The sequence below is a fragment of the Opisthorchis viverrini genome (assembly GCF_000715545.1).
Source record: "Opisthorchis viverrini unplaced genomic scaffold opera_v5_245, whole genome shotgun sequence".
Lineage (NCBI taxonomy): Eukaryota > Metazoa > Platyhelminthes > Trematoda > Opisthorchiida > Opisthorchiidae > Opisthorchis > Opisthorchis viverrini.
The window spans coordinates 63699-88848 of NW_008751904.1; the positions used below are offsets into that span (position 1 = coordinate 63699).

Sequence of the window (25150 nt, forward strand, 5' to 3'; positions counted from 1 at the left end):
AGTAACACCTCATGTCGATTAGAGTAGGAATTTGTTGGTTTAAATTTCATAATGTTGAGATCTCTCAGTGAACTTGATTTGTATGTCGCATTATTACGTTTGAAAGTCTCTACAGACGCTGCGTTTCACCACGTCTTCAAAGCTCTTCAAACGTACCTCTGAAACGGTCACCTGAACAAGAAACGGTTCACCAAAACTTAAAGAGCGTTCATTAAATTGACTATTGCCCCGGAACAGTGGCTTACGGAATTCCGCAGGTGAAAATCCATACCGGGTTGTTATATTCCACACTCACAGACGATATGAAATTCCATAATTCCGACTGACATATCTGATTTGTCCCCTGTTTTCAGCAAAAAAATCATTACAACTACCCGATTCTTGTCACAAGTTTGTAAACACAACAACGTCGACTCCGTCACCACTTTCCTATTGTTTTCTCCGCTATGACCAAAGTTTTTTGTCGCATAAACAGTTTGATTAGCTAAAAGAATGCGGACAAAAGCTTGTTTTACCGGATAAGTGGAATTAACTGGTCAAATCGAGATGTATTCATAACAACTAGATAAGTGTTTGCTGGGAACAGAATGGCACTTCAGGGGTTATCCCCTCTCCAGAAGACGTTTTGTGTACGGCTTTAGTTAGTTAAGCACGTCCAAGACTCGCCGAAGGCCGATCAGTATGGGAAGATGACAGTTCGCCGTTTGAATAAACATTCACTTGAAACTTGGGATGGTGCTTATGTGAATCGCTCTTGTCCTTCGTTAATGGATCTACTGTACAAAGATTGCCTCAACTGGAGAACTATGAGAAATATCGAAGTATGATTCTGAACCCTACATCATTCAAGAGGTTGATCGATGCTCATTGGTTAACATGCCCCGGTTTCTCCCTTCTTCCGACTCAGCGAGAAGGCCATCTTCTCCCATGTTCTGCTTGTTCCACTACAAAACGAAAGACTAAGTCACATCACAGGTAAATCTATCGTTTAGGACATTCTTCGAACAAACGTGCTGCAACGGGTCGCCGTTTGTTTTATCTAGGACGATATTCGGAAGATTAAAATTTTCTACTCGACACAATACTACTTATAAGGCTGATGAAATCTCTCGGGCAGGCGACCACCGCTTTTGCTGCATTTTTGGGTTCGCTGAGTAAGGCACATCTGTAAGTTTCTATGCAAGTTACGTCATACCAAAAATACCGCCTGACTTATCAGAGATAGGTGCAGGCAAATTCAGTATGGGGATCAAGCATTGCAGAGGACTGCCTGAAAAACGGGCACTGCGCGTGCCTGATGAGTGCCAAAAAGATTAAATTAAAGGTGGGTTGTCGAAAGGTCTTACGAGTGGTTTCGTATCAAAGAAAACAGTTATTAACGATCCAACCAGAGAGCGGATGGCTTTTGGGCCACATTCAGTTGAAGAGCACCACAAAAGGGAGCGGAGTCTCCCAAAAGCAGCAACTCACTTTGGGAATGGTTGTTCGTCGCAAGCAGACCATCTACAATGTGTTCGGGTGCGACATATTATTGATTTACTCAAGGAAATTATACAAAATGACACACCAAGAACTATATTCATATTACAGTCTTGCATTTTATTTTTTGGTATTTTTTCACTTTTACTTTTAACTCAAAGGTGAAGAAAATATTGGTGGCTGAGTTTGTAATGAAGACAGTTGGTTTGTTCGCGAAAACTGAATAATCGATTACAAAAGTATAATCACCGGTGGAGATGACATCCTTAGTGCGCTGTGATTGAAAGCTCGGTGAGCATGCATGGATTGGTGTAAGGCCTACTTACCAAGATTGACCTTGAACGATCACAGGTGAAAATTCCTGTTGATTATTTAGTCAACACATGTTTGGTTTGGTGAGTGTCCAGAGACCCTCCTGAGACTTTTGGGTCCCTTCGCCATGATCCTTGTTCGTTATCCTTCACAGTGGGTGCCATTTCTTGATTACTTCGTCTCATGATCTTGGTTGACTCGGTCTTACCGTTGAGTTGATGGTTACGATGTACGCTTTGATTTAACTTTTGTGGGGTACCATGATGCTAGGAAACCCTTCTCGCGCAATACACTTTCACGCTCTACGGTCTTCAGGCTTTTGGGGATCAAATCTGTGTTGCTCCTGACTTTAATGTATTGAAATAAGAGATAGTCGACCGTGAGGATTTTTCCTTCCGTCCTATCCCGAGATGGATTTCCTCAATGTAGCGACTAGTTTATAGTGGTAGCCTTATTGTGAATTCAGATGTTCCAGATGTACGTAGGGACTATCCGTTTATTTGTTGTTCTCCATGTTTCTGTTGTTGTCTGAGTGCCTTTTTCCTTCAAATGTCACTTGATCCTGAAGCAAAATTTAAGTCTCAAGTCTACCCGGACATCCACCAATCGGAACACGGTTCAACCAACAGACCAATAGGAATGCTCGCCTAAACGACCAATGATCGGTCAAGGTCGACGTTGGTGATTAGGCCCTACATCAATCGATACGCACAGCTACGTATCTCAGCGCTCCTGCACCCATAATTCGCTGATGATGCGACCTAGAGTTGCAGTGAAAATTTTTAAATCAAATGGTCAAGCCCAGCGAACTAACCAACAGCAATTTTTTTTACTGACATTTGTGATTCGGATGAAGATGTGACCTGTGTTCTGTAAAGCTTGAAGAAATGGTGACAATAACACCAAACTAAATTCGGTTCCATTACACATAATACTGTTATATTGTTTCTGCTACTGTTGATATTTTATGCGAGGTATTCCTCGCTCAACCAACCTCAGAACGAAGGCCACTATACCGCCTCGCCAAGGGTAGGATTATACCAAAAAGACTGAGTCATGTTATTTCGATACAGAACGGCCCGTTTCTTATTGCGCAATCATTTTTCCTTGGAATACGTACAATCACCCACCACCATTGGCATGCACAACGAAAGTTGACAATAGTTTTTTCGGGTACCACAGGTTGATGTGGCATGCCCTCCTTCAGTGGATTTTTTTCAAGTGTTCTGTGGAACCACTTGCTTGAGTCCTACGGGATTGGGTGTCGCGGTTAAGTAAAAGACTTGATATCAAGGTGGAATGCCTTAAGCGTCGCATCTTTCGCTGTTTTTCTAGGAACTTTTGGTGAAGCCACTTTACAAAACATCATATGGATGCCTCTAAGTGCCTAGTGTGACACGTCCTACTTCAGCAGATTTTTTTCAAGTGCTTTGCGGAACCACTTTCGTGAATCTTACGGGATTAGGTGTCGCGGTTAAGTAAAAAAAGTTGACATCAAGGTGGGATGCCTTAAGCGTTGCACCTTTCACTGTTTTTTTAGGAACCTTTGGTGAAGCCACTTTACAGAAGATCATATGGATGCCTACCGAACCACACTGAGCATCTACTAAGGAAGTTTTTTCTAAGAAACACTAAAATAGGTCCAATTGCCCTCCAAGTGTCCTGAAAGTACAGAGGTCATCACTGCTTGACAGCATTGTTGAACACATCCATAGTCATCTAGATGATCGGTCGCCTGTGTACATCTGTTCAGCTACCTCGTCCTTATTGAGAATCATCGGTTGTGCGCATCTCATGATACTCCAGGGAGTTTTGAACCTGCAGCTTCCCCGTTAGTAGTTTGAGCGCTTAACCACTCTGCCACGACAGGCTAAGCAGCAGTGAGTACTCATACTTAGGTTGAATGTAGCACCATGATGAGGACCTTTTGAATTTTTCCAAAATTGATTTTTCGTCCCCTAACCCATGACCCGAAAACACCAAACTGGCAATGCACGGGCATTGTACTTGCTGAGGTTATGTGGTTCAAATTAAACACTGTTGTCGAACATGCTAAGAAGGAACCAGTATTTGCAATTTTCTAGGAGAAGGCATATTTATTTGACACAAGATACTACTTATATAGCAGATGGAAGCTTCCCGACAGCGCCCGAGCAGGTTCTCGCTTCTTCAAGCTCAGCAGGTGTGCGCTCCCATCAGACTCATGGTCTAATTAGCACCTGAAATGTTCGCATTCTAGGGAAACCAAATGGCCTGCTAATCAATTTGATGTTAGTAGCAGGCTCCGTTAAATCTACTGTTGTGATATAACTCGACTAAATGCGTTGCACAGAGACCACCTCATGGCGCGATATTTGATACCCAGCAGTATACTTTTTCTTGACGCAACACACTACTTATAAGCGCACTTCATTCTACTGAAATAACCAACATATAGAAACTTTGCAAGCCCATTGTTGCGAAGACTCATCATCAGTAGTTTGAAAGTCCGAACTGTTGTCGCGCAGACGAATCCGTAGCCACAGAAGTGTTTTCACGCATCTAGAAGCCGCATCCCTGTCCTCGATAAGGGACTTATCGGGACTTCATCATCGTGTAGAGAATTTTGTACACATATAAAAAAGCTTCTCAGCTAATAAGGCGGAATCTGTTCTCTTTTTCTGCTGTTGAGAGGCTGAAGGTTAGTTGTACCGATAAACTCAGCCAAGTAGAAAACTGAGGGAAGCGGCAGAGAAAGTGGGCTCGGTCTTGTACAGCAAAACACGTTAGTCGAGTACATCTTGGAACTAATAAAATCTACTCATCTAAAATTGCATAATGGTTAAATCTCTCTTGAACACCAAGCTAATGCGTATATTCCGCCAACTAAATGCCACGTGGCGTTAAAGTAGAATACAGAGGTGATGGAAATCCGGGGGCGGTGTCTATCCGATGAACTTAAAGTGGAGCAAAGCCGATAGGGAACTACTGAATAAGCCTTGTAAGTAGTATATAAGTCAAGAAGTGGCACACCTTTTTAGAATATTAATCAGAGATGACTTAATTATTTTTTCAGTGAAACTCAAATTTCCAAAGGTCTATACGTGAATTACACCGCTGACCTTTGAATAAATCGGATCCATATATCTACACTTCCCTCAAGGTTTGGTTTACAGGCATTCTTCGCATCTTATCAGTTTTTCCTAATAAAAATGCTCAACACCATTAGAGATTTCGTGGATGATGTAGCTGGAACATTATAACAACCATCCAATAGGGCTGTGAACAGTTTTCATATACTCCATAAGCATTAGCGCCTGCGAAAACAACTTGTCACGTGACCGATGGACAAAATCCTGACCCCTTAGGCGTAAGATTCATATTCGTGACCCCAATAGAGTTCAGTATCCTCGCTACACCTGTATAAGAGCCGAGTAAATAACAAATATGAAAGAATGATTATATCCCGAAGGGAACGCGGCGCAATCCAGTTCACAGAAGAACCCAAGTTCAAAACTTAGATAGATGATTTCTTTGGCGATGTGGCAGAACGAAATAGGAACCAGAGGCCAGTAGAGTACCAAGTGCCAAACGTAAAACGATTTCAACCACCTACAAGCAACACGCTACTCTTAAGATTTCTCAAGACTCCCAGACAGCCAAGGACCGCTTTCGTTCGTCACTCATGGGGCTGGGGCAGTCAAACTTGTGTTCTAATTTTGCCCAAACTGTATGAAATTCACAAATTTTTACCGATTCGGACATCAGTCTGGTTGTGACCAGAGACCCACTTATTTTCTTCAACAGAATGTACTGAGTAAAAGGCCGCTTCAGCTGGTGTGATGGTTGAGAAAACGCAACAGCTTGTCCAGATGGAACACTACACAAAAACGAGTGATTTTACTGGATCTCGTAGTAACTTCACTCAACCGACTGAGAGAACCTCGGGGGCTGTGCCCACCTGGTGATCGAGCGATGTCAAAAAGCTTCCAGCAACCTTCTGAGTAGTGTGTTTCGTTCAGAGTTGATAAGCTTCTTCGTAATACTCAAGGGATAAGGGGTGCCAGTGAACACATGACCACATGATGTGGGTTACAGGACTAAAGGAGGAGTAGCTTGCAGACAAGTGCAATTCAAACACAAACTTCGTTTAGTCTTCAGCTACTGACAACGAGGTTTCTGGTTCGAATTTCTCCGGAAACACGCTTCACGCGCATTATTGCTTATTCATTGTTTTTGGCTATTTTAAGAGTCTTCAGCACAACGAGGTTTCTGGTTCGAATTTCTCCGGAAACACGCTTCACGCGCATTATTGCTTATTCATTGTTTTTGGCTATTTTAAGGAAAGCTTGAGTCGAAAAAAGTAAGAAACAACTCAACTCCTTGGGGTATCAGGTTCCAGGAAATTCCACTACATCAAAGAGTCCTCTTGAACAGAGCCACATTGATAACGGCTGAAATTACTGAAGGGTCAACAGTTACATTGATATTCACGGCGTGTGAGTAACAGTCCAAAGCAGCTCCTGAAATGCAGCCAACCGCGTATCATCAGACTGAAGCCTCAACTCAGTCCGCATTGTGTTGTCTTTCTATTTTACCAAGCCAGGTCACAATGTCCAGGCCAGATGACCTCCAGCAATGGGATAAGCAACGTAGTTTAGCATAGGAGGTGCATGCCATTGTTGGGGTTCTTACACCTTCTGTGACGAGGATAATCGTCTGTTTCGGCATTCACAAGTCGACACAAATACGTCATCCTAACGAGAAAAAATCGCAGACAACTTTCCAACTCCAAAACAACACTCTGTTTAATATACCCATTTGACGGTAGAGAGACTCGACTGAACCACACCTGATGCCTTCGTCACGACAGTTCGTCACCGGATAAGCTGTGGACAGACCGCCTCCAGTCCCACAGTAGTCAATATATCGAATTGTATTTACTTCCTTTAACACACTACCCGCAGGACAGTGATTTAGCTGCGATACAGACGAGTCTCCCGTTCACACCAACGTACCCTGGGAAATTAGCGCTAATTTCATACCATTAGGCGTCGATGAAATCTCTCAGGCTGTGCCTGCCTGTTGAGCTTCATGGAGGGCGAACTGTTTTGTCATGCGTCAAGAAAACGTTTTGTTTATTCACAACACTGTTGCCGAAACGACTGACAGGAACTGACAAGCCCTGTCTGAGCTTACTTCTTTCCCGTCTTTTTTTAGCAAATTTCTCTATTTCCTACCTAGTCACTTACAACCTCCCGCAGTTTAGCCACGCAGGACGAAACTAACGATGGTCTCCGCAATTAACGAATTCAGGCAGATAATTTTACCGCGCCGTTGCTGTGTGAGTTTGAAATTCCCCACGGTTTGATGTACGATGGGGATTCACACATGCTCGTCTACAGATGATGATGAGTGTATTGATGAAAGACGAATTAACAAAGAAAGGAAGTCAGCACAAACGCACACACGAGCATACATAATAGACAAGCCAGTAGAAAATTCCCTCATTGTAAAAAATTCTGGAAAAAAAACAAGTAATTACTTATGCATTGGTTGGAGCTGGGATGAACCGTGTCTCCCAAATGCCCACTTGGTCGGTGAGAATCTCAGCATACCGTTGGTCTGCACGCGGCTCAGCATGTGCACGCGTCCTTGACTCTGATTGGCTCATTTTCTACTGCCCGTGCGACGGCCCGTGGCTATCGATAATCCAGTCCCTGCACTCGGTAGTAGCATAAACGGGCTTGTTAAGTGTGTCGTGGACCTTACTTCATACTGATATCGTTTGAATATTTGAGAGTCTACCGACTTTTTGTTTGGCTGAAAAACATCGCATCAAGCCGAGGACAAGGCTTTAGATCACGCATGATCATACAGGTAAAAACACGTCTGAAATAAGTGTCTTTCGTTGAAAAAAAAACAGTGAATAATTATTTTCCTACTGAAGGAACAAATAACCGTAATAAACGTGGTTCCACCGAGATCCCGTCCTCAGCTAGGGGAACCACCTGGTCTTTCCACTACAGATATTGCGACTGGATCGAAGCACAATGTGTAAATAAGTTCAAAAAGGGCACGGTGATGACGCAACGTTCCGCCTCACTACTCTTTGACAAGGCTCACTTTCTCCAGAAATGGGTGTCTGGAGGGGTAATTTTTACCAATTCCTTTTGGTTCCCTCCTGGTACCGCTCAGTAATGAAACATATCAAACGCAATTGATTCCACAGTGACAGTCTCAGTTTTGTAGCCATTGCAAAGGACATTCCAAACGAGTATGGGACGAGTGGGTTGATGAGTGCTCACCTGTGTTTTCAGTCATTCTGCCCTCTTGCTTATCATGAGGAAAAATGGTGGTCTTTCAAGTATACATGACGACAGTTAAGCCTAGTCTAGACCAGCTCACGGACACAGCTAGAACAATGGCCAATTTGTCAATAATTATTGATGCAAAGGTTACCATGGCAACGACAAATAGCAAGGTGTTTGAAATTTACCGAAGGTAGATGTGTTTGGATTGTCGTTCGCCTATCGTTGAATTGAGAAGAAAGACGCTGGGTGCACAGTTCAGCGTTTTTATAAGGTTCCTAGGCTCGCTTGTTCAGGCCTGGTCAATTTCCCGACATTCAGACCGGTTATCAAGTAGGCCAAGTTTCAAAGTCAATGCAAACAAACTGTAGGAGTAATTCAAGCGCGGAAGAAATTTCACTCAGGTTAGTTCGAACTTCCCTGCATTTCATCAGCTTGCATAGAAATGAGATGAAAGCCGATTCTCACGAAATTCCCATCTGAAAAGCCGTCAGTGAAGGAGCCGATCAATACGTGGTCACGTGACGTGGTTTTCATGACTGAAGGATAGTTGTACTACATTCTACTCACTGCTGGTCAGCGGCTCGGGACAGAGAGATTAAGCGTTCAAACTACTCACAGGGAAGTTACGAGTTCAAATGTCTTTGGGGTATCGTGAGATGCGCACTACTGATAATTCACATTATGTGTAAATCAGCCGTACAGTGCTTCTTGACCTTCAGCATCGACTAGTCTCATTGTAGGACGGAATTCCCTTTCACATTACAAGAAATTCTCATACTATTGAACTACCACTTTTGACTCCATTAGGCGACCGAATCCTGGGCTGAAAAAAAAACATAATTTATTGGAAACTCTATCTTTCTACTTTGACGCGGGAGATGCTTCCAAGAGAAGATCAATTTGACCAGTCCTTATGCCTATAAGTAGATGATGAGAGAGTGAAAAATAACTGGCTGATTTCATGACCACCTGTACAGTATTCGTGTTAGGCACCTTGGTTCTGTGAAAAAAGACGGGCTTGTAATTCATTAGGAATACACTGTGTCGACCATCTCTCGTGTGACCTTGACATTTGCAAAAATACATGGATTACAAAAAAAGCATAAAGGATTTCTTGTAAAATGGACTACTAACCTTGAAGGTCGATTCAATGTTGGTCGGTCCTCTCGAACCGGCCCTCAGAGAGGATTATTTTAACTAAGTCTAACGAGTGACCTTCGTTTGGAAGTGTGGTCGACTTGAATATTTTAGAAACTAATTGAAAACCTTGTACAAATGGAAGGACAAACATGTTTGAGAAAGTTGCAAAACACGTTGTGGGGTTGGCACTTCTGGCCAAGATTTTGCCTTTAGATGAATTTACTCCATACCAGGAAGCCGAAAACCACTTTATGGTTGTTTGATCTGATTTGAGAATCATCGGCAGTGCCCATCTCACGAACTCTCGAGTTTCGACGCTTTCGACCAGTAGTTGAACACATGCCCTTTCGGCCGGCCCAGTAGCAGTAAGTGATTACAGTCACGTGGTCACTTTGTGACTGGCTCCTCGCGTGGTCCCTCTCACCTGGAAAATTGACGTAACCCGCGAAACAGCTGTCCTTCCTCGAGAAATACACTCAATACACAAGAGACTCAACTGAATCTCTTGTTTATGGTGTTCTACAACTGAATGTGCTGCACACAAGCCGCCTCATGTTTCAGTTGGTACGATATTCTAGATATCCCAGTATATTTTCATGACAGAGACTACTCACAAGGTTGCTGTCGAAGAGTTTTCAGCAAACTTGTGAGTAGCTCTCCTTCCTAATCCACTTATATTTTGTTGATAGTATGGAGAAATTCGAGGGGATTGTACACAGAACCGGTCTGACAGTTCGAATAATCATCATTTATAAAGATAATTACACCGAACTCATCGACCTCTCCAACTGTTCTTTTTTGCGGGAAACAGCTATCGGGCAAATTCCCTTAAAAACGAAATGTCGGCAGGTCTGTCATCAGTGGCAAAAAAAACCAATGTTGCTGATCGCCTACTGAGAAACAAAAGTCACCGTATTCTTCCACATCCTCTTCAGATAAATCCATAAAATTCAGATGGTGCTAACCTTAGTCTCTACAGAGAATTTTTTTCTTCACATCTTTCTACTCGTGAGTATCTCTCTCAGCTAAGATATACTGTTCGGGTTGGTTGATTAAGAGCTCACTGTTTCATAGACTTGTGTGATCTCCAAGGTTACGCCAGGTTCCGTCAACCTTATGTTCTATTTGAACCTATTATTGAAATAAGTTCAGCCGTAAATTAAGTTGATGTCAACAGGAGACCGAACTGAATTCAAACTGAACCTTTCCTTTACGATCTAGTTTTCACCGGTTTTCACTCAATTCCTCAGTTACAAAGCCTAGTTTTGTTTACGCTTATCAGGTTACCATTGATTTTCCTTCCCAGGTGTTAATTGGATGGCGAACAACATCAACAAACTCCACCGGAAAGTTGTGGTAAAATGTAACTGATCCGGAATTTCCCCACTGGTACTTTACTGAGTTAATTGAGTTCGCTCTCCACTCTCTGTGGGAATCGTACAGCAGGAGTGTTCTGCCCGACCCCCATTGACAAGTGATTGAGCACCACTCTGTTGACTACAAACTGAATCTGGACTGAGCGGTGTTTAGCTCATTAGTCAAGCTGGGGAAAAACAACTCACTTGTTGTGCGTGAAAAAAGTGATCAGGCGACGGCGCCGCCAACATCACGTGACGATTAATGGATATTAAAAGTTAACTGATTCTTGGTGGACTACTAACCATCGAAGCTACACAGCAGGAACAGCTGACTGGTAGAAAACTAACAAGAATGCAGGAAGTCGTCTATAAGTTTACGTTTCCAAAAAGACATTTAACATCCCGTTAGAATACCACTTATAATATGGTCAAAATACTGATGGCCTATCGTTGGCCCCGGGTTATATAGTTTTTGCTAAAAATCTATTGGTTCATCGGATTGCTAACTCGCTATCATGCGGTTTAGTAAGGATTATCTGGATTAGCGTGCGGGTATGGAAAGCTCACAGCATTCCGATAAAAATATGAATAGATAACATCCACACTGAGTTAGCAGGACAACAGTGGTCAAAACGCTGGACGCCTGTGCGTAGGTTGAAGCCACAGACGGCGCGGTCGGTAGTCCGCGCAGGCCCCGAGTGCTGATGCAAGCCGGAATGAATAATATGGACCGGCGGCCTCACACTGATCTGTTTGCAGTCCACCAGCAGGCATAAACAAGTCAGCTAACAATGGACACCAGCGTTTCTTAGGTACTTATCGCCGACGACCGGCGCTGTTCCTTCAGTTTTGAGCGTAACACATTGTTACCTAGGTGTTACTCGATTACTTTACGTTATTCCGTTCAGATGCGGTTAGTTATTTTGTCACGGTTGTGGACCACAGTCACCTTAATGCCTTCTTATTATCGTGAACCCTGGTCTGCATAGCCACCTGCGCTTGGCCAAACCAGAACAAACTCAACGAACGTGCGATTGGCTGATATATTGATCACCATCGCGTACAAGTGGCTCAGAAAAGTAATACTAAGAATACAACTCATCTGTCAAGGGCGAGTGAAGAACAACCAATGAAATCTGTCCCAAGGAAAACAGCTATTTCATTGGCTGTTATGTAGTCCCGTTACGTTCGGTGCTGGTTCTCTTAATAGTCATCTATAGAATCAGGGTAGTCATTACAACGTGGAATACGCTTTCGGCTTTTTACGTGCATATCAAGGGTGGGAGTTAGGTTACTTGACGTCTTAGATAAGTGCACCTACAGAAGCTTTAAATGAAACAACCAGTTTAATCAACCTACGAAACACCTATTTTAAAGACTGTGTACGATCATGTGCTAAGGCCGTGATCTCAAAGCAAGGAACTGGTTAATTAGCCTAAACATACGATCTAGGAGTCCTATCTGACAGGTAACGTGTAGTCCAATTCACCAACGGACGGTAAGTAATAATGGCGGCGAAACCGAATTCTATGAACTTCACCTGCGTTTCCTCAGTAGTCGCAATTGGGCAGTGAACAATTTATTAAATCAGACGTGGGCAGACAGTATAGATAGGTAGATAGTAGTATTAGTAGTAGTTAGGTAGTAAATTCAATAGGAAATTAACAGTAAATCGTGAGGATAATTGAAGAAAGGCTTACGGCCAGATTGAACCTTGGGCAGTTAGCAACACAGGATGGCACACGAAGGGCAGTGTGCTATCGGACAAATTAAACGGGAAAAATGTTGTTCAGTTCAAAGTGGGACAAATGTTCAACAACAAGCCCAAAAATGAGTGTAAACAGATCGTCTATAAAAAGACGGTTGAGGTAGAGTCAACTTTGTGTAGAATAGAACGGTTCGGTCTTGAAACTTGAGCAGTCACGGGAAGGGTGATGAATTAGCCTAAGGAACAGGGGAACAAATAATTACGCCACGTGATTAACGACTATTTTTGACAATCAGGGGCTCACCTGTAGACAGACGTCGTCTCCTCGTGCCTCATCTCCCAACCAACTGTTTGTCCTAAAGGACCTGACTCACCGTGAATCGGTGCAGTGTTCGTTCATTACGACTAATCTCTTGTCTTTGTGCACTTTCTTTTTGGGGAACCGATAAATCACGTGACACGATAGTACCCAACCTGTCCAGGGCAAGCCACAGGGTTTTGGGAAAAACAGCGAAATGTCGGAATGATTTATCACTAAATAGTTCCACCCTGTGAACCGATGAATATTTTGTCATTTGGGACAATAACTTGGGGGTTGTGCGCACTAAAAACCCAGCAAAGCACCTGACAGTATCCGTGATCCATTGGGGTACAGTACGGGATGTACACCACTCTGATCCGTCACGGGGGATTTCGTGTTACCCGGTAATTCCCTTTAAAAAACTTCCCAGTTTTTCTTGAGACAACCTCTAGAATTCTCTCCCAGTAGAGAGGATTATGGAACTCCTGTCTCGCATTCTATTTGTCCGTTTAATCAAGCAGTTCTAAAAAAACAACCGGTATCCACCATGGTCTAGTCGGTCCATTAGGACGTAAATTCTATTAGGCTAGTTTCTATCGATCGATAGACCATCTTTTGTAAGTGCATCGTTATCCTTGTGTTTTTCTCAGGGAACATTATATGGTTAACTCCATTATATGCTCACAACACTGCCCCGGGGAATCTAATCTGCGAGAACTGGATGGCGATCTGGACTGTACAAAAGTTTGGGCACCATGGGAGAACGATATAGTTGGTTCTTTTCGCAAACAACAGTGGCGCTCCAAAAATATATATATTTGTCCGCTGAATAGGCCTATTGTTCACTGGCATTGTCTAAAGCTTAGCAGAATTGCTCAATATCCGCGTGTTACTGCTGAGGTGTTTTCAAAAGCTCACAGACGGCACCTAGTCGGTAAATTGTATCGTGAAAAAGCTCGGTAAGAGACTTGGAGACAGGAACTGCCGAAGTTCTCATTTATTGGAACGTTGTTTTGTTGACTAAACTTCACAGCCGATTCGTTGATTCCCCGTCTAGTGTACCAGCAGCTGAAATGAGTGAGTGCAATTCACCAGACCCGTGTGCCACTTCCATTGGGGACCGGAGGTTGATGTCTTCCAGATGGACAAGGGGTCTTGGTGCAAACTGTTGCAAAGTAAGAAGGACATGACAGGTTCGAAACGTAAAGTCTAGGCATTTAAAAAGGAAAAGAGACACTGCGTAAGATAGATCTGCTGGCCGTCCGCCTACCCTCCCTCCGGAGTGTCTTCGCGTCCACACTGCTTATATTTGGACATGTCAGATCCCACTCTTTTTCGTGACATTATTAAAATATCAGTAGGATTCACTGACATCGCAATGAACCTTAAAAAGGACATCAAAATGTCTCAAAATACATTTTGTCCGAAAATACCAGACACAGGTAGAACCGATTTTTTGTCTCAGACCTCAGATACAATATTTAGGTAATACGCTACTCATACGGTTGCTGAAAACTCTTCGACAGCTCACGACCGGTTTCGCTCTTCTTGCGGGTCATCCAGTAGGTGCACTGCCCGAATTGGTCAACCTTATATTGTACTTGGACCCGAAATGCACAAAATTGGTGAAATACACTGAGTTGCAAACAGATTTGGTTTTGCGAGTTTTCACGTTGCTGGTGCAGCACATTCAGTTGCCTGGAAACATCACGAACGAGAGATTCAGTTGGGTTCCAGGTGCGTCACTCGCAAAACCAAATTTGTTTGCAAATGAGTATGTTTCTTTGATATGCAGCCAGCTTGGGTCGCAATTAATGTGAACTGAAACACACCTGTGTGCTCCTCAGAGCCTAAGTTCTGGAAGTTAGTATATTTGCGCAGTCGCAAAGTGATAAAGCTATGCAACTCGCTACCATCCCAGCGGCTACTAAGTTGCTACAGAAATCAAAGCTGAAAAACCAAAATCTTTGTTTCCCGTTGGGTTGAACGCTACTCATTAAAAAAATGACTGATTATTATAAGTTAATACCAACCACCTGCGTGCTATTGACCACGTGATACAAGCCGGGAAGTTCGACACCAACGGAGACGTTAAAACCGCTAGGATACGTGGGAGTCGCCCGCAAGTCGTTTCAGCAAAACACACACGAGGCAAACGCATTACCAGTGGGTGAGCCTCGAACAAAACCTAGGGTCGTATGGCAAAGGTTAAGGTGGAAGTATCCCTAACATAAACACTTGGTTCGAGGCAGCGATTTTCTATTAAACGGTGTTGTTTTTTTATACGATGATTCGCGCTGCTTTGAGAAATTGCCAGCAACTTCCTGCCTTCATGAGGCGGCTTCGGGAGTGCCAACCTTGTGACGTGTTTCACGGATATTTTGCGTAAATGATGATTCCTGGTCAGATATACTCTTGGGGTTCGTCCGGGAAAACAAGCCCTCTGTTTGCCTTAATCGGCCGCTAAGTTTGGTCTCTTCGAAAGACGCGGTGCGTTTCTTTGCATTTCAATAATAGAAAAATGGAAATCGATTGGTGCACGAGGCTGACGCTCATTTATGAACGGTTTACCTTCAGTGAACCCTCAACATTGTTGGTCATGGACTGCAGAAACTTTCGTTCGGCTTTGGCAGGCGGCTTTTGATTCCAATCGCCGATCCCGTATGAACGGTAATGGATGATTCTCAATAGAAAATACAAACGTTTTAACCCATCCACACTAAAATGATGTCTTTGTAGATCAGCAGGTTGCCTGCCTCCATTATGAGTGACAAAGCTCCGCGTGGCTATTTCACGACAAAGATTTTATCACCCGACGGGGAGGGGCATCGTCTTCCGCACGCCGAAATTGTGTCCTTATTCGGTGGTTTAAACTTTCCCGGTTCGTGAACAAGCGATCAGCTAGTTGTCCACCCGTATTCCGCAATATTAATGGTCCTGATCACCATTCGCAGATCAGTGATTAAACTCATTGGCATCACAGGTAACTTCCTGGTTCCCTAACCGGTTAAACTAAATCCGCATGACGAATAATGATTATCACTTTCTAAACCGCACTACTCTTGCTTTAAAAGATAGGCCGGGATAGAAGTAATGTCCCATACAAATGCGACAGACCGATAAATCTATTGATAAATCGATAGATCACATAATTAGGCTGCTTTCTGGACTGGACACGTCGATGCGCTGAACTTAGTAGCGATGCCATTAGTGCATCATGGTTCGGATGTTATACCCACTCGAATCATTTGGCAGTGATGGACACACCAGGATGATCATGCGAGGACAAGAGGACGATCGTTTGAACGAAAGTCATGTGAGTATGTATCCTACAAAATCCGCAACCATCAACACTTGAATTCATTTTTTTCAAGTATGCGGACCGTCTATAACGGCCTTATTTGTCTACAAGCTTTCAAGGGTCCCAAAACGGGTGCACCAATTAACTGATCTGACGATCGATTGGGACTCATCATTTCGCTTAACCCATCGGCTGTTTGTTGCAGTCATATGGGTTCGTTCAATATTGATACTCTTGCCTGGTTTACACTCCCTCATTTCAAAGCCTTTGCAAGTTCAGGTCTGTAACTGTTATATCTACTGATTCGCCAGTCTTTGCTGCTGACCCACTCCAGTGCCTAGTGCCCGAAAAAAGACTCACAGAAGGGAACACAACAGCTATATTTCGAACAAGTGAGCGCGAGAGCGTGAGTGCGTGCCAGTGCGAGAGCAAAAGCTACAACTGCCCCATGCTATTTAAAGGGGACTTTCTGACATTGATCCAGGCTGTCTGATAGGCGTTAATAAACACCCATCAACATCGATCGTCCCTCTATGAAATGCCTGAACGCTGATCACATTCGGTCGTGCTTCTGTGGCGCGCAAGAANGTGGCTATTTCACGACAAAGATTTTATCACCCGACGGGGAGGGGCATCGTCTTCCGCACGCCGAAATTGTGTCCTTATTCGGTGGTAAAACTCGTTGGCATCACAGGTAACTTCCTGGTTCCCTAACTGGTTAAACTAAATCCGCATGACGAATAATGATTATCACTTTCTAAACCGCACTACTCTGTCAAACCTAGTAAAAATTGTTTAAAACGTTGCTTCAAAAGATAGGCCGGGATAGAAGTAATGTCCCATACAAATGCGACAGACCGATAAATCTATTGATAAATCGATAGATCACATAATTAGGCTGCTTTCTGGACTGGACACGTCGATGCGCTGAACTTAGTAGCGATGCCATTAGTGCATCATGGTTCGGATGTTATACCCACTCGAATCATCTGGCAGTGATGGACACACCAGGATGATCATGCGAGGACAAGAGGACGATCGTTTGAACGAAAGTCATGTGAGTATGTATCCTACAAAATCCGCAACCATCAACACTTGAATTCATTTTTTTTTCAAGTATGCGGACCGTCTTTAACGGCCTTATTTGTCTACAAGCTTTCAAGGGTCCCAAAACGGGTGCACCAATTCACTGATCTGACGATCGATCGGGACTCATCATTTCGCTTAACCCATTGGCTGTTTGTTGCAGTCATATGGGTTCGTTCAATATTGATACTCTTGCCTGGTTTACACTCCCTCATTTCAAAGCCTTTGCAAGTTCAGGTCTGTAACTGTTATATCTACTGATTCGCCAGTCTTTGCTGCTGACCCACTCCAGTGCCTAGTGCCCGAAAAAAGACTCACAGAAGGGAACACAACAGCTATATTTCGAACAAGTGAGCGCGAGAGCGTGAGTGCGTGCCAGTGCGAGAGCAAAAGCTACAACTGCCCCATGCTATTTAAAGGGGACTTTCTGACATTGATCCAGGCTGTCTGATAGGCGTTAATAAACACCCATCAACATCGATCGTCCCTCTATGAAATGCCTGAACGCTGATCACATTCGGTCGTGCTTCTGTGGCGTGCAAGAACACTCATCAGGTTTTGAGGAATTGATTGAATGACTGGCCTGGATGCTTGCCGGTTTTCCCGTTGTGTTTTTGGTAGAGCAGTAGGTTTCGTGCGTTCTGAAGTTACAATTTTGGGGTTTTGTGGGATAGGTATTTTTGTTCATAGTCACATCACTCTCGTTTGAACGGTCGTGTTTCTGTTTTGCAACCAGAACTCTGCCTAGTGAGTTTCAAGCGTGTGCCACGCTACCTGACTGGCAAGTCCTGACTGGCGGGTCAATCGATCGTCACAGCCAGGACAGTTACTGGATCGTCTTTCGATGAGTCGGGCACACCAATCACATCACTCAAGTATGAACACGTTCGCCTGTTCAGACGTGATAATTCAGATGCATCCAACGTGCGTTGGTGGAGTAGTGGTTACACGCTCACCTCGCATGTCAGATGTCCGGGGTTCGAATCCCGGCAAGGCCATTGGATATGCACTGCTGATGAGCTCTAGTAAGAGTGAAACTCGGGTCCAGTGCTTTGCCTTGGTGTGGACTCACCGGAATAATTACGCAAGAACAGTAACACGGCCGTTCTGAGGTTACTTTCAGGAATCTGACCTTCCTGGTAGTAACCTTTCCGGTTTGAAAGCAGTGTTCATGAGTAGTGCTCATTCTCTTTAAGTTCGGAGTTGCAGCAGATTACCTGCCAGATAGCTAAAACTGAGTCGCAGGGGGCGGTTATGGTCTAAATTTGACGCAAATACCCAAAGCTATATTTCCTAAGGTTGTTCACCCGGATATAATCCTTGGTCTTAAAAATATCCATCCGCCATTTTGCAAAATGTCCAAAAACGTCAGCTATGCGGGACGAAAGCGGAAAAGGTCAGGCTGCATACACTGTTTGTCCATAATTGTTTACTCTGTGGTAGCGTGGAGGTATCTTCCCGAATCTATGCGGCATTATGCCCGACAGCCAGGACGACATGCTATTTCTGGAGTCATTAGCAAGCCTAATGAGAAAAAAGCTTCCGAACGAAGAAAACCTTCAGTGTGACAGGTGTGCGGGGTTATTAATGCGATGGTTCTTGTGCGGAGTTGAATATGTTCGTTAGAGCAATACATGAATAGATAATGAACTCGTTTCCTGCCTTTGCTGATTCTTTTTATACCGAGATCTGGGATATTGTTCTAAGAATAGCCTCTTGCCAATCTTTTTGCTGTACAGATGATGAGCTCGATTAGACAACCCTTTTCTCCGTCTCCCTCTGTCTCTCTCTCTCTCTATGTATATTATATTATATATAACATTCTTCCTTCGCAACTGGAAGCCGTTCATCAGACGGTGTCATGAAACAGTGTAAAAGTGCAAATACATGTACTCTAACAATGGTGATGCAGCATGCATGTTCCCGGATTCGATTCAATCCCACACCAATTCAAACAGGAAATGAACAACTCCCCCACGTGCTACAGATGGCTGATATGAGATCACGTGCAACTCATTTTCATGGTTGCAGTTATGACCTATCATCGATTGATTTTGGGGCTTTTAATTGGAACGCCTACTGACACGGTTATTCAGTAGTGGAGTTTAACAAGTCCATCTCTTACCTTTCATCGTATGAATCATAGTCAGTCTATGGTAAGGAGCTAAGAATCAGTGCATAAGCTTTATAGCTCCGCTGATAATTAGCATAACACTGCATCGTGCGGGGTATTCTTAAACCGTACTGAAGAGAGGGTAGCCTCATTGACAGGTTGTTCGATTCTTCAGGGGTGGAACCATGACCAAAAAGGTCATGATTGTGATCTTTTTGCGATGACGTACCTTTCTTTGACCGATCAGTTCAACATTACTCTGTCCCTTGAAACAGCACCCTATATGTGATATAAGATCTTCATTGCACGTTAGCTGATGTTCCTGGGGACAACTGCATTTGATTTCAAAATGTCGTATTACTCTTATCAGTTTTCTGAACTTGAAATTGAAAGAGCCTTATATGCTTAAATAAAGCGGACAGACAAGGAACGCCTAATACTGTTTGCTGATTATTTAGCCATTAATCCATTCGCTGACCCTGTCAATTGGCTTGCAAACGTTTTGTTACCTTCAATCTACGGAAGCGTAGGTAATCCCTCCAATTCTACATGCGTCTATATAGTTTCTGAAGAGAATATAATTACTGCAACGTCGTTGGTTGTTTGGAGATCGGTTGGCATGAAATGTGATTGGTTTGGAATATGAGTCTGTATGTATCAGTTTCTCGGAAAATCACACCGGAAGCAAAAGTGGTGGACTAGAAAAAGCAACAGTTTTTACAGGATAGAGCCCCTAGTTTGGAAAATAGCATGAACGATTTATTGATTTCAGCTTATTTTGACTGTGAAACTACAATTGGCTGAAACTAAGATTAAAAAAGGTATCCTTCTTTCGAGTGTCTTGTAAGACGCCACAGAAAATTCTAACATTTCACCACAAAGTGCATCTCTCAGTGGAATTCAAGGACGACGACTATTCATAGAGAGAAACGAGAAATACGCTCTACTGCTGACTAGCTTTTCCAAGTAAAACGTGCAAAATTATGACCAATGACCACTACTGTATCGTGGGTGGCCGTCAATTGGTTACGTCTGCACTGAACCTGGTAGACTACGCGATAACGGGAAGACAGAGAACTCGGGACACGACTGTATTGTCAGGACAATACATACATACAGTCTGCGTAATTAATTAGGATGACTAAATGGCCAAATATTGTCGTTCATTTGTTCGTTCTGTACAGCCAATGGCGGTGTTACGGAAGTGAACTATTTCAGCCCCACTCCACTGGTCTTATGTTGCTAGGCCGTGTTTGATGAGCTCCGCCAACGTACCTGTTAACCGGAACGAGTGGTACCGATGATGACATTGGGGATGCGTCATTCTTTGCACATTTGCTTTTTTCGCGTCTGGGCGCGTCCTGACAAACACAAGTTATGAAAAGGAGACTGGAAAGTGAAAAGTGTTGGGCTTTCCAAAACTTCGGATACGTCACAGATACCATTCAGCTAGGCAGGAAGTTTCGTATTTTCATACTTTTTGTAAGCAGTCATTCGAAACTGAAATCTACGTTGTGTAAGAAACTAATCAAATTTTTACTGAAGACTCGTTGACAGTCCAAGACCAGTTTCAGCCACTCTTCTTGGGGCTTGCGAGTTGAATGCAGTCCCCGAACTACCTCAGAGCTGTGTTCTATTTGAACTCAAATAGGAGAGGATTTGGTCTTGACAAGGGACCCAACTAAATGCAGCGAAATTTATTGTTTCTGATGGTCCGCTCCGGCTGAAAGTGTTCCACCCAGGCAGTTTCATGTTTCAGCTGGTACAACATTCCAGACAATGCACTGCGATATCGTAGTAACTGAAACATGGGGTGGCCTTGTGTAGTACATTCGGTTAAAGCGAACCGTTAAGAAAATAGATTCGGCTTCGCGCAGCTTGAATCCCTGTCAGATTGGGAGTCCCCGAGCTTCCGTCAACATTACGTTCTACTTGACACTGTTTTCGGAGAATACACTCATTTGTAAATCATTTTGGTTCTCACTCAACTGAATCTGTCGTTTATGATGTTCCACAGCTGAATGTGCTGCACACAGGCCACCTCATGATTCAGTTGGGAAGATATCGCAGTATATTTTCATAAAGGTTGCCGAAAGCTCTCCGACAACCCACGACCGGTTTCGCCTTTGTTGGGGCTCCCTTAGAGGGAGAGTCAGACATTGATTAGATGTTTTTGAATATTTTGCTAAGAGAAAGTCCAAAAGATACAATCGAAAGACAACATGGAATGGTTCCAACGTCTTTAAACATGCTGTAGAGAGTCGTTTGCACGAGCGATGAGTTACTCGAGGAACAATTGCTTCCACAGGACACACTTCTGGGGAATCGATACGGGTCCATAGGAACGTGGTATCCAAACAGGAGTACTCTGTTTTGCTTGTCTCCAAGTAAGAACTATTTCTGTGAGTACTTATCAAAGAAAGTTAGAAATTCCTCGGTACTAGGCAAATGTTGACAGCAGCACTAAGCCGCATCTATTTAGGCGCCTATCCGAGAGTCGGGTCAGTAACCCTCTACCTCTCCGCTACTCACGTGATGCGAAAATTGAGGATAGATAGTAAGTGGCTGAGTAACGTCTCTCACCAGAGACACAAGCAACGTAACGAAATTCATCTTCATAGACTGTCAGGCACCTTTTGTCGACAGGTAGTTTGTTGACCCAATTAGTCACTCACAATCAAACTAACCGGATGTTTGAATTCAATGAATTTTTATTGATCAAGACGAAGCACACAGCACAGCAGCCGCTGATTCGAAATATGTGTCTCCCAGGGTAGTGGCCCCAACGTTACCCTGTGACAGTTGACAGCGTTTTATTGGATTTTCTTACGATGTCTGTATGAAGAGCATAGAGTCAAAGCTCAGCGATTGGGATAAGATGTTGCAAACCGGCGTTTCGGAGGTCTTGTGAAAATATTTTTCAAAATTTTCCGCAATAATTTGAATGCGGACCAAGTGCGACGGAATGAGGACTCATCGCCATATTTTATGGCTGACGTGTTCTTGAGTTCAGCTGTTAGTCAACCGTAAAAATCGATCACACAACACGGTTTGGACTTCCGTTCTACAAACCAAGTGAAGCTGAATTTTTTAAGGACAAGACCCAAGATGAATTAGGCTCGGGAATCCTAACCCTTGTTTCTTTTATGTTGCTGGCTGAGGGGTTTAGGTGAAATGTTTGTTCATCACCATAAACCGCGTCAAGCAATTGTAGAGCTCGGACAAGTTGTTTGATCAACTCATTTTCATTCTTGAGTAGGAACGAACTTGAGGAATATTTTATTCATTAGAGGGAGATCTACATAATAGAAAATCTGTGACTCTCAAGTTCCGATTTCCATCCCCCCAGGGACAAAATAACCCGAAATTGACGATGGATTAGGCACTCAACCCTAAAAAACAGCTTTTGAGGCGAATTGGCGACGGTGCTTATGTAGCAATTTAAATTTAACTTCTTTGTCATTCTTGGCCTATTCGTTCAGACCCACGCGCGTCATAATAGCAAATCAGACTGATTTATGATCGAGAGTCACGTGATAATTTGTTCCTTCTGTTCCTTCCGATTGATTTTACGTCAAACAGCCGCGTGTGAATCGCCCTGGCCTAACGTACGCAAATCTAACGAATTCAAAAATGCAAATTTTACGTCACTGTTAACTCTCCCCTCCCTTGTATTTCACAGGCTTCTTTTCTGATGCTTCTGAAAGAACAGGAGCGAAACTGGCGTGGGACGCTACTGGCCGTGATTGCTATTGGTCTGATCTCAGGGTTAATTATCCTGACTGCGCTATTTGTCACTTCGAGTAAGTTCAGAGTAATTTGTCACACTAGCAAACAATTTGGGTGCAGTCCGAGATTTTGAAATTTTATCGATTAATCTTGGAAATGACAGACTATGCTCTGAGGTCCTCGAAAACCTCTATTCAAATTAAATCCATTCGGAAACTAGTGTAGAAGGCAGATGTGTCCGACATTATTGGTTTAACGGGTGGCGGTTGATCTCTTCTTCAAGGCTGAAACCGATCGGCTTCTCTCGCCTTACTTGGGGCTGGCTCACCCCGTAGGCGCAGTCTCCTAGTTTTCGTCAATCTTAAGCTCTACTTGAACCCAAACTGAACCAAGAGATTTTGACAAATACTGTCGACTGCACACAAATTTGATTTTGACAGGATATTCCATTCAACTGAACCTCTCCTTTATGGTGGTCTTCATCATTTGGTACAGTATTCGAGATCTCGTAATACATTGTCTGGATGTAACATACTACTCATAAGGTCAGTGTTTTAAGGAACCTTATACGTAGTATGTCACAGCAAGATTTGGACTACCGTAGTGAAACGAATCTCCCTTTGAACTTTGAGGAAGTAATATCGAAATGCCTGGTAAAAACAGTTCTCACCTTCAGATTGAGCTAGCTACTTGCTCAGCTACTTCAATTTTGTAGACGTGAAAGTGAAACCCACCAAATCACTCACTGAGAACTGGCCACAAAGCGGTCTCGTCTGACTCATCTATATGTGATTCGTGTTCCTGACCAAGTAGAGAACACACAACTCTTATGCAAATTTTCCGGCAAAGACTTTGTGTTGTAAGTGAGTCGTATTTTTGATGTAAACCACAGAAGCATTTTACAGCCAATTCATCAGTAGTGCGCGTCTCACGAAATAGGGGAGTCCTCAACACTTGAGCGTTTTGCCACAAGAACTTGATGACTAACTATTCAGCACCGACTGGATTCGCTTACACGACGAAATCTCCATGGAAACTTCCTAAACCAGACACACATTTGATACTGGACTTGGTTTGACTGACGGTACACACCTCTGGAATGTCTAATTGGAGGTTCATTCTCAAAACTTTCTTCGGGCTAAAAGTCTTGGCTTTGTGCTAAGGCAAGGACTGCCTTTAGAGCAGGAGCTTTCTTCTGAAGGGGAGAAAGTAGCTTGCTTTCAAAGCAGTTCAAGGAGGGCGGAAGTTGAGTTTCAGAAACTTTGGTCTTGAGTGCCGCGGTGAAAGTGGGAAATTTCGAATCAACAGGTGTGAGCAGAATACATCGAATAGATGAGGAGTTAACCTAATTCCACGCCTCCACAATTGTTGACAAAATCAGTCGCGATTTCGAAACAAACAGGTGTAGAAATTTATTGTTTTACAGATTAAATATCCTCATTAGCGATAAACAGGTTTAACCCGAGTAAACGTGTGGCTCTGACGTGGTTGGCTCACTCTCATGAGGTATTTTCTCACCTATTATCGATGCTGTTTGGTGGGTCACGGACTGATAGGTCGGGCTGAACGGTGGTTAAAACTATCAAGCGTTCAAACACTGCACTATATCTTTTGACGACCAGCCTTCTGTAACGGACTAGTTCCAGATTAAACGTGTGATTCATGGTTCTGCCAACTGTCGTCAAACAGTTCGTCAACTCTGACGGTGATGATGGTGATGGGGACGTTTAACCGGATGTGACTAGGATCTGACAGCCAATCGAACCCCTTCGGCGTTTGTAATGTACCACTCATAAGGTTGCTGCCAACTGTCGACAGTTCGTCAACTCTGACGGTGATGATGGTGATGGGGACGTTTAACCGGATGTGACTAGGATCTGACAGCCAATCGAACGAACCCGGCGTTTGTAATGTACCACTCATAAGGTTGCTGAAAATCCGTCGACAGCCCACGACTGGTTTCGCCCTTCTTGGGGCTCGTCAGGTGGGCGCAGTCCCCGGGTTTCGTCAACCTTATGTTCTACTTGAAATCTAATTGCACGAAATTAGCGAAATACACTCATTTGCAAACTAATTCAGTTTTTCGAGAGACTCACCTGAATCTCTCAGTTTTGATGCTTCCAGGCAACTGAATGTGCTGCACCAAGCCGCTTCATGTTTCAGTCGCTACGATATTCGAGATATCGCGATGCATATATATTTTTGTAATGCATTACTCATAAGCTTGCTGAAAATTCTTCGAAACCGGTCATGGGCTGTCGAGGAGTTTTCAGCAACCTTATGAGTAGAGCTTCATATATATATATATATATATATATATATATATATAT

The 25150-nt window shown here is 43.4% G+C and overlaps 1 protein-coding gene across 1 annotated transcript in view; it reads left to right on the top strand.

The window, feature by feature from the left end:
- Positions 1–25150, top strand: part of T265_08962 (hypothetical protein) — a gene marked incomplete at both ends in the record, with an annotated part of 118382 nt that overhangs the window by 19505 nt on the left and 73727 nt on the right. The window contains one exon of the mRNA XM_009174909.1: positions 22774–22894. Coding sequence (XP_009173173.1) covers positions 22774–22894 — 121 coding nt within the window. The remainder of the gene's footprint in view (positions 1–22773; positions 22895–25150) is intronic.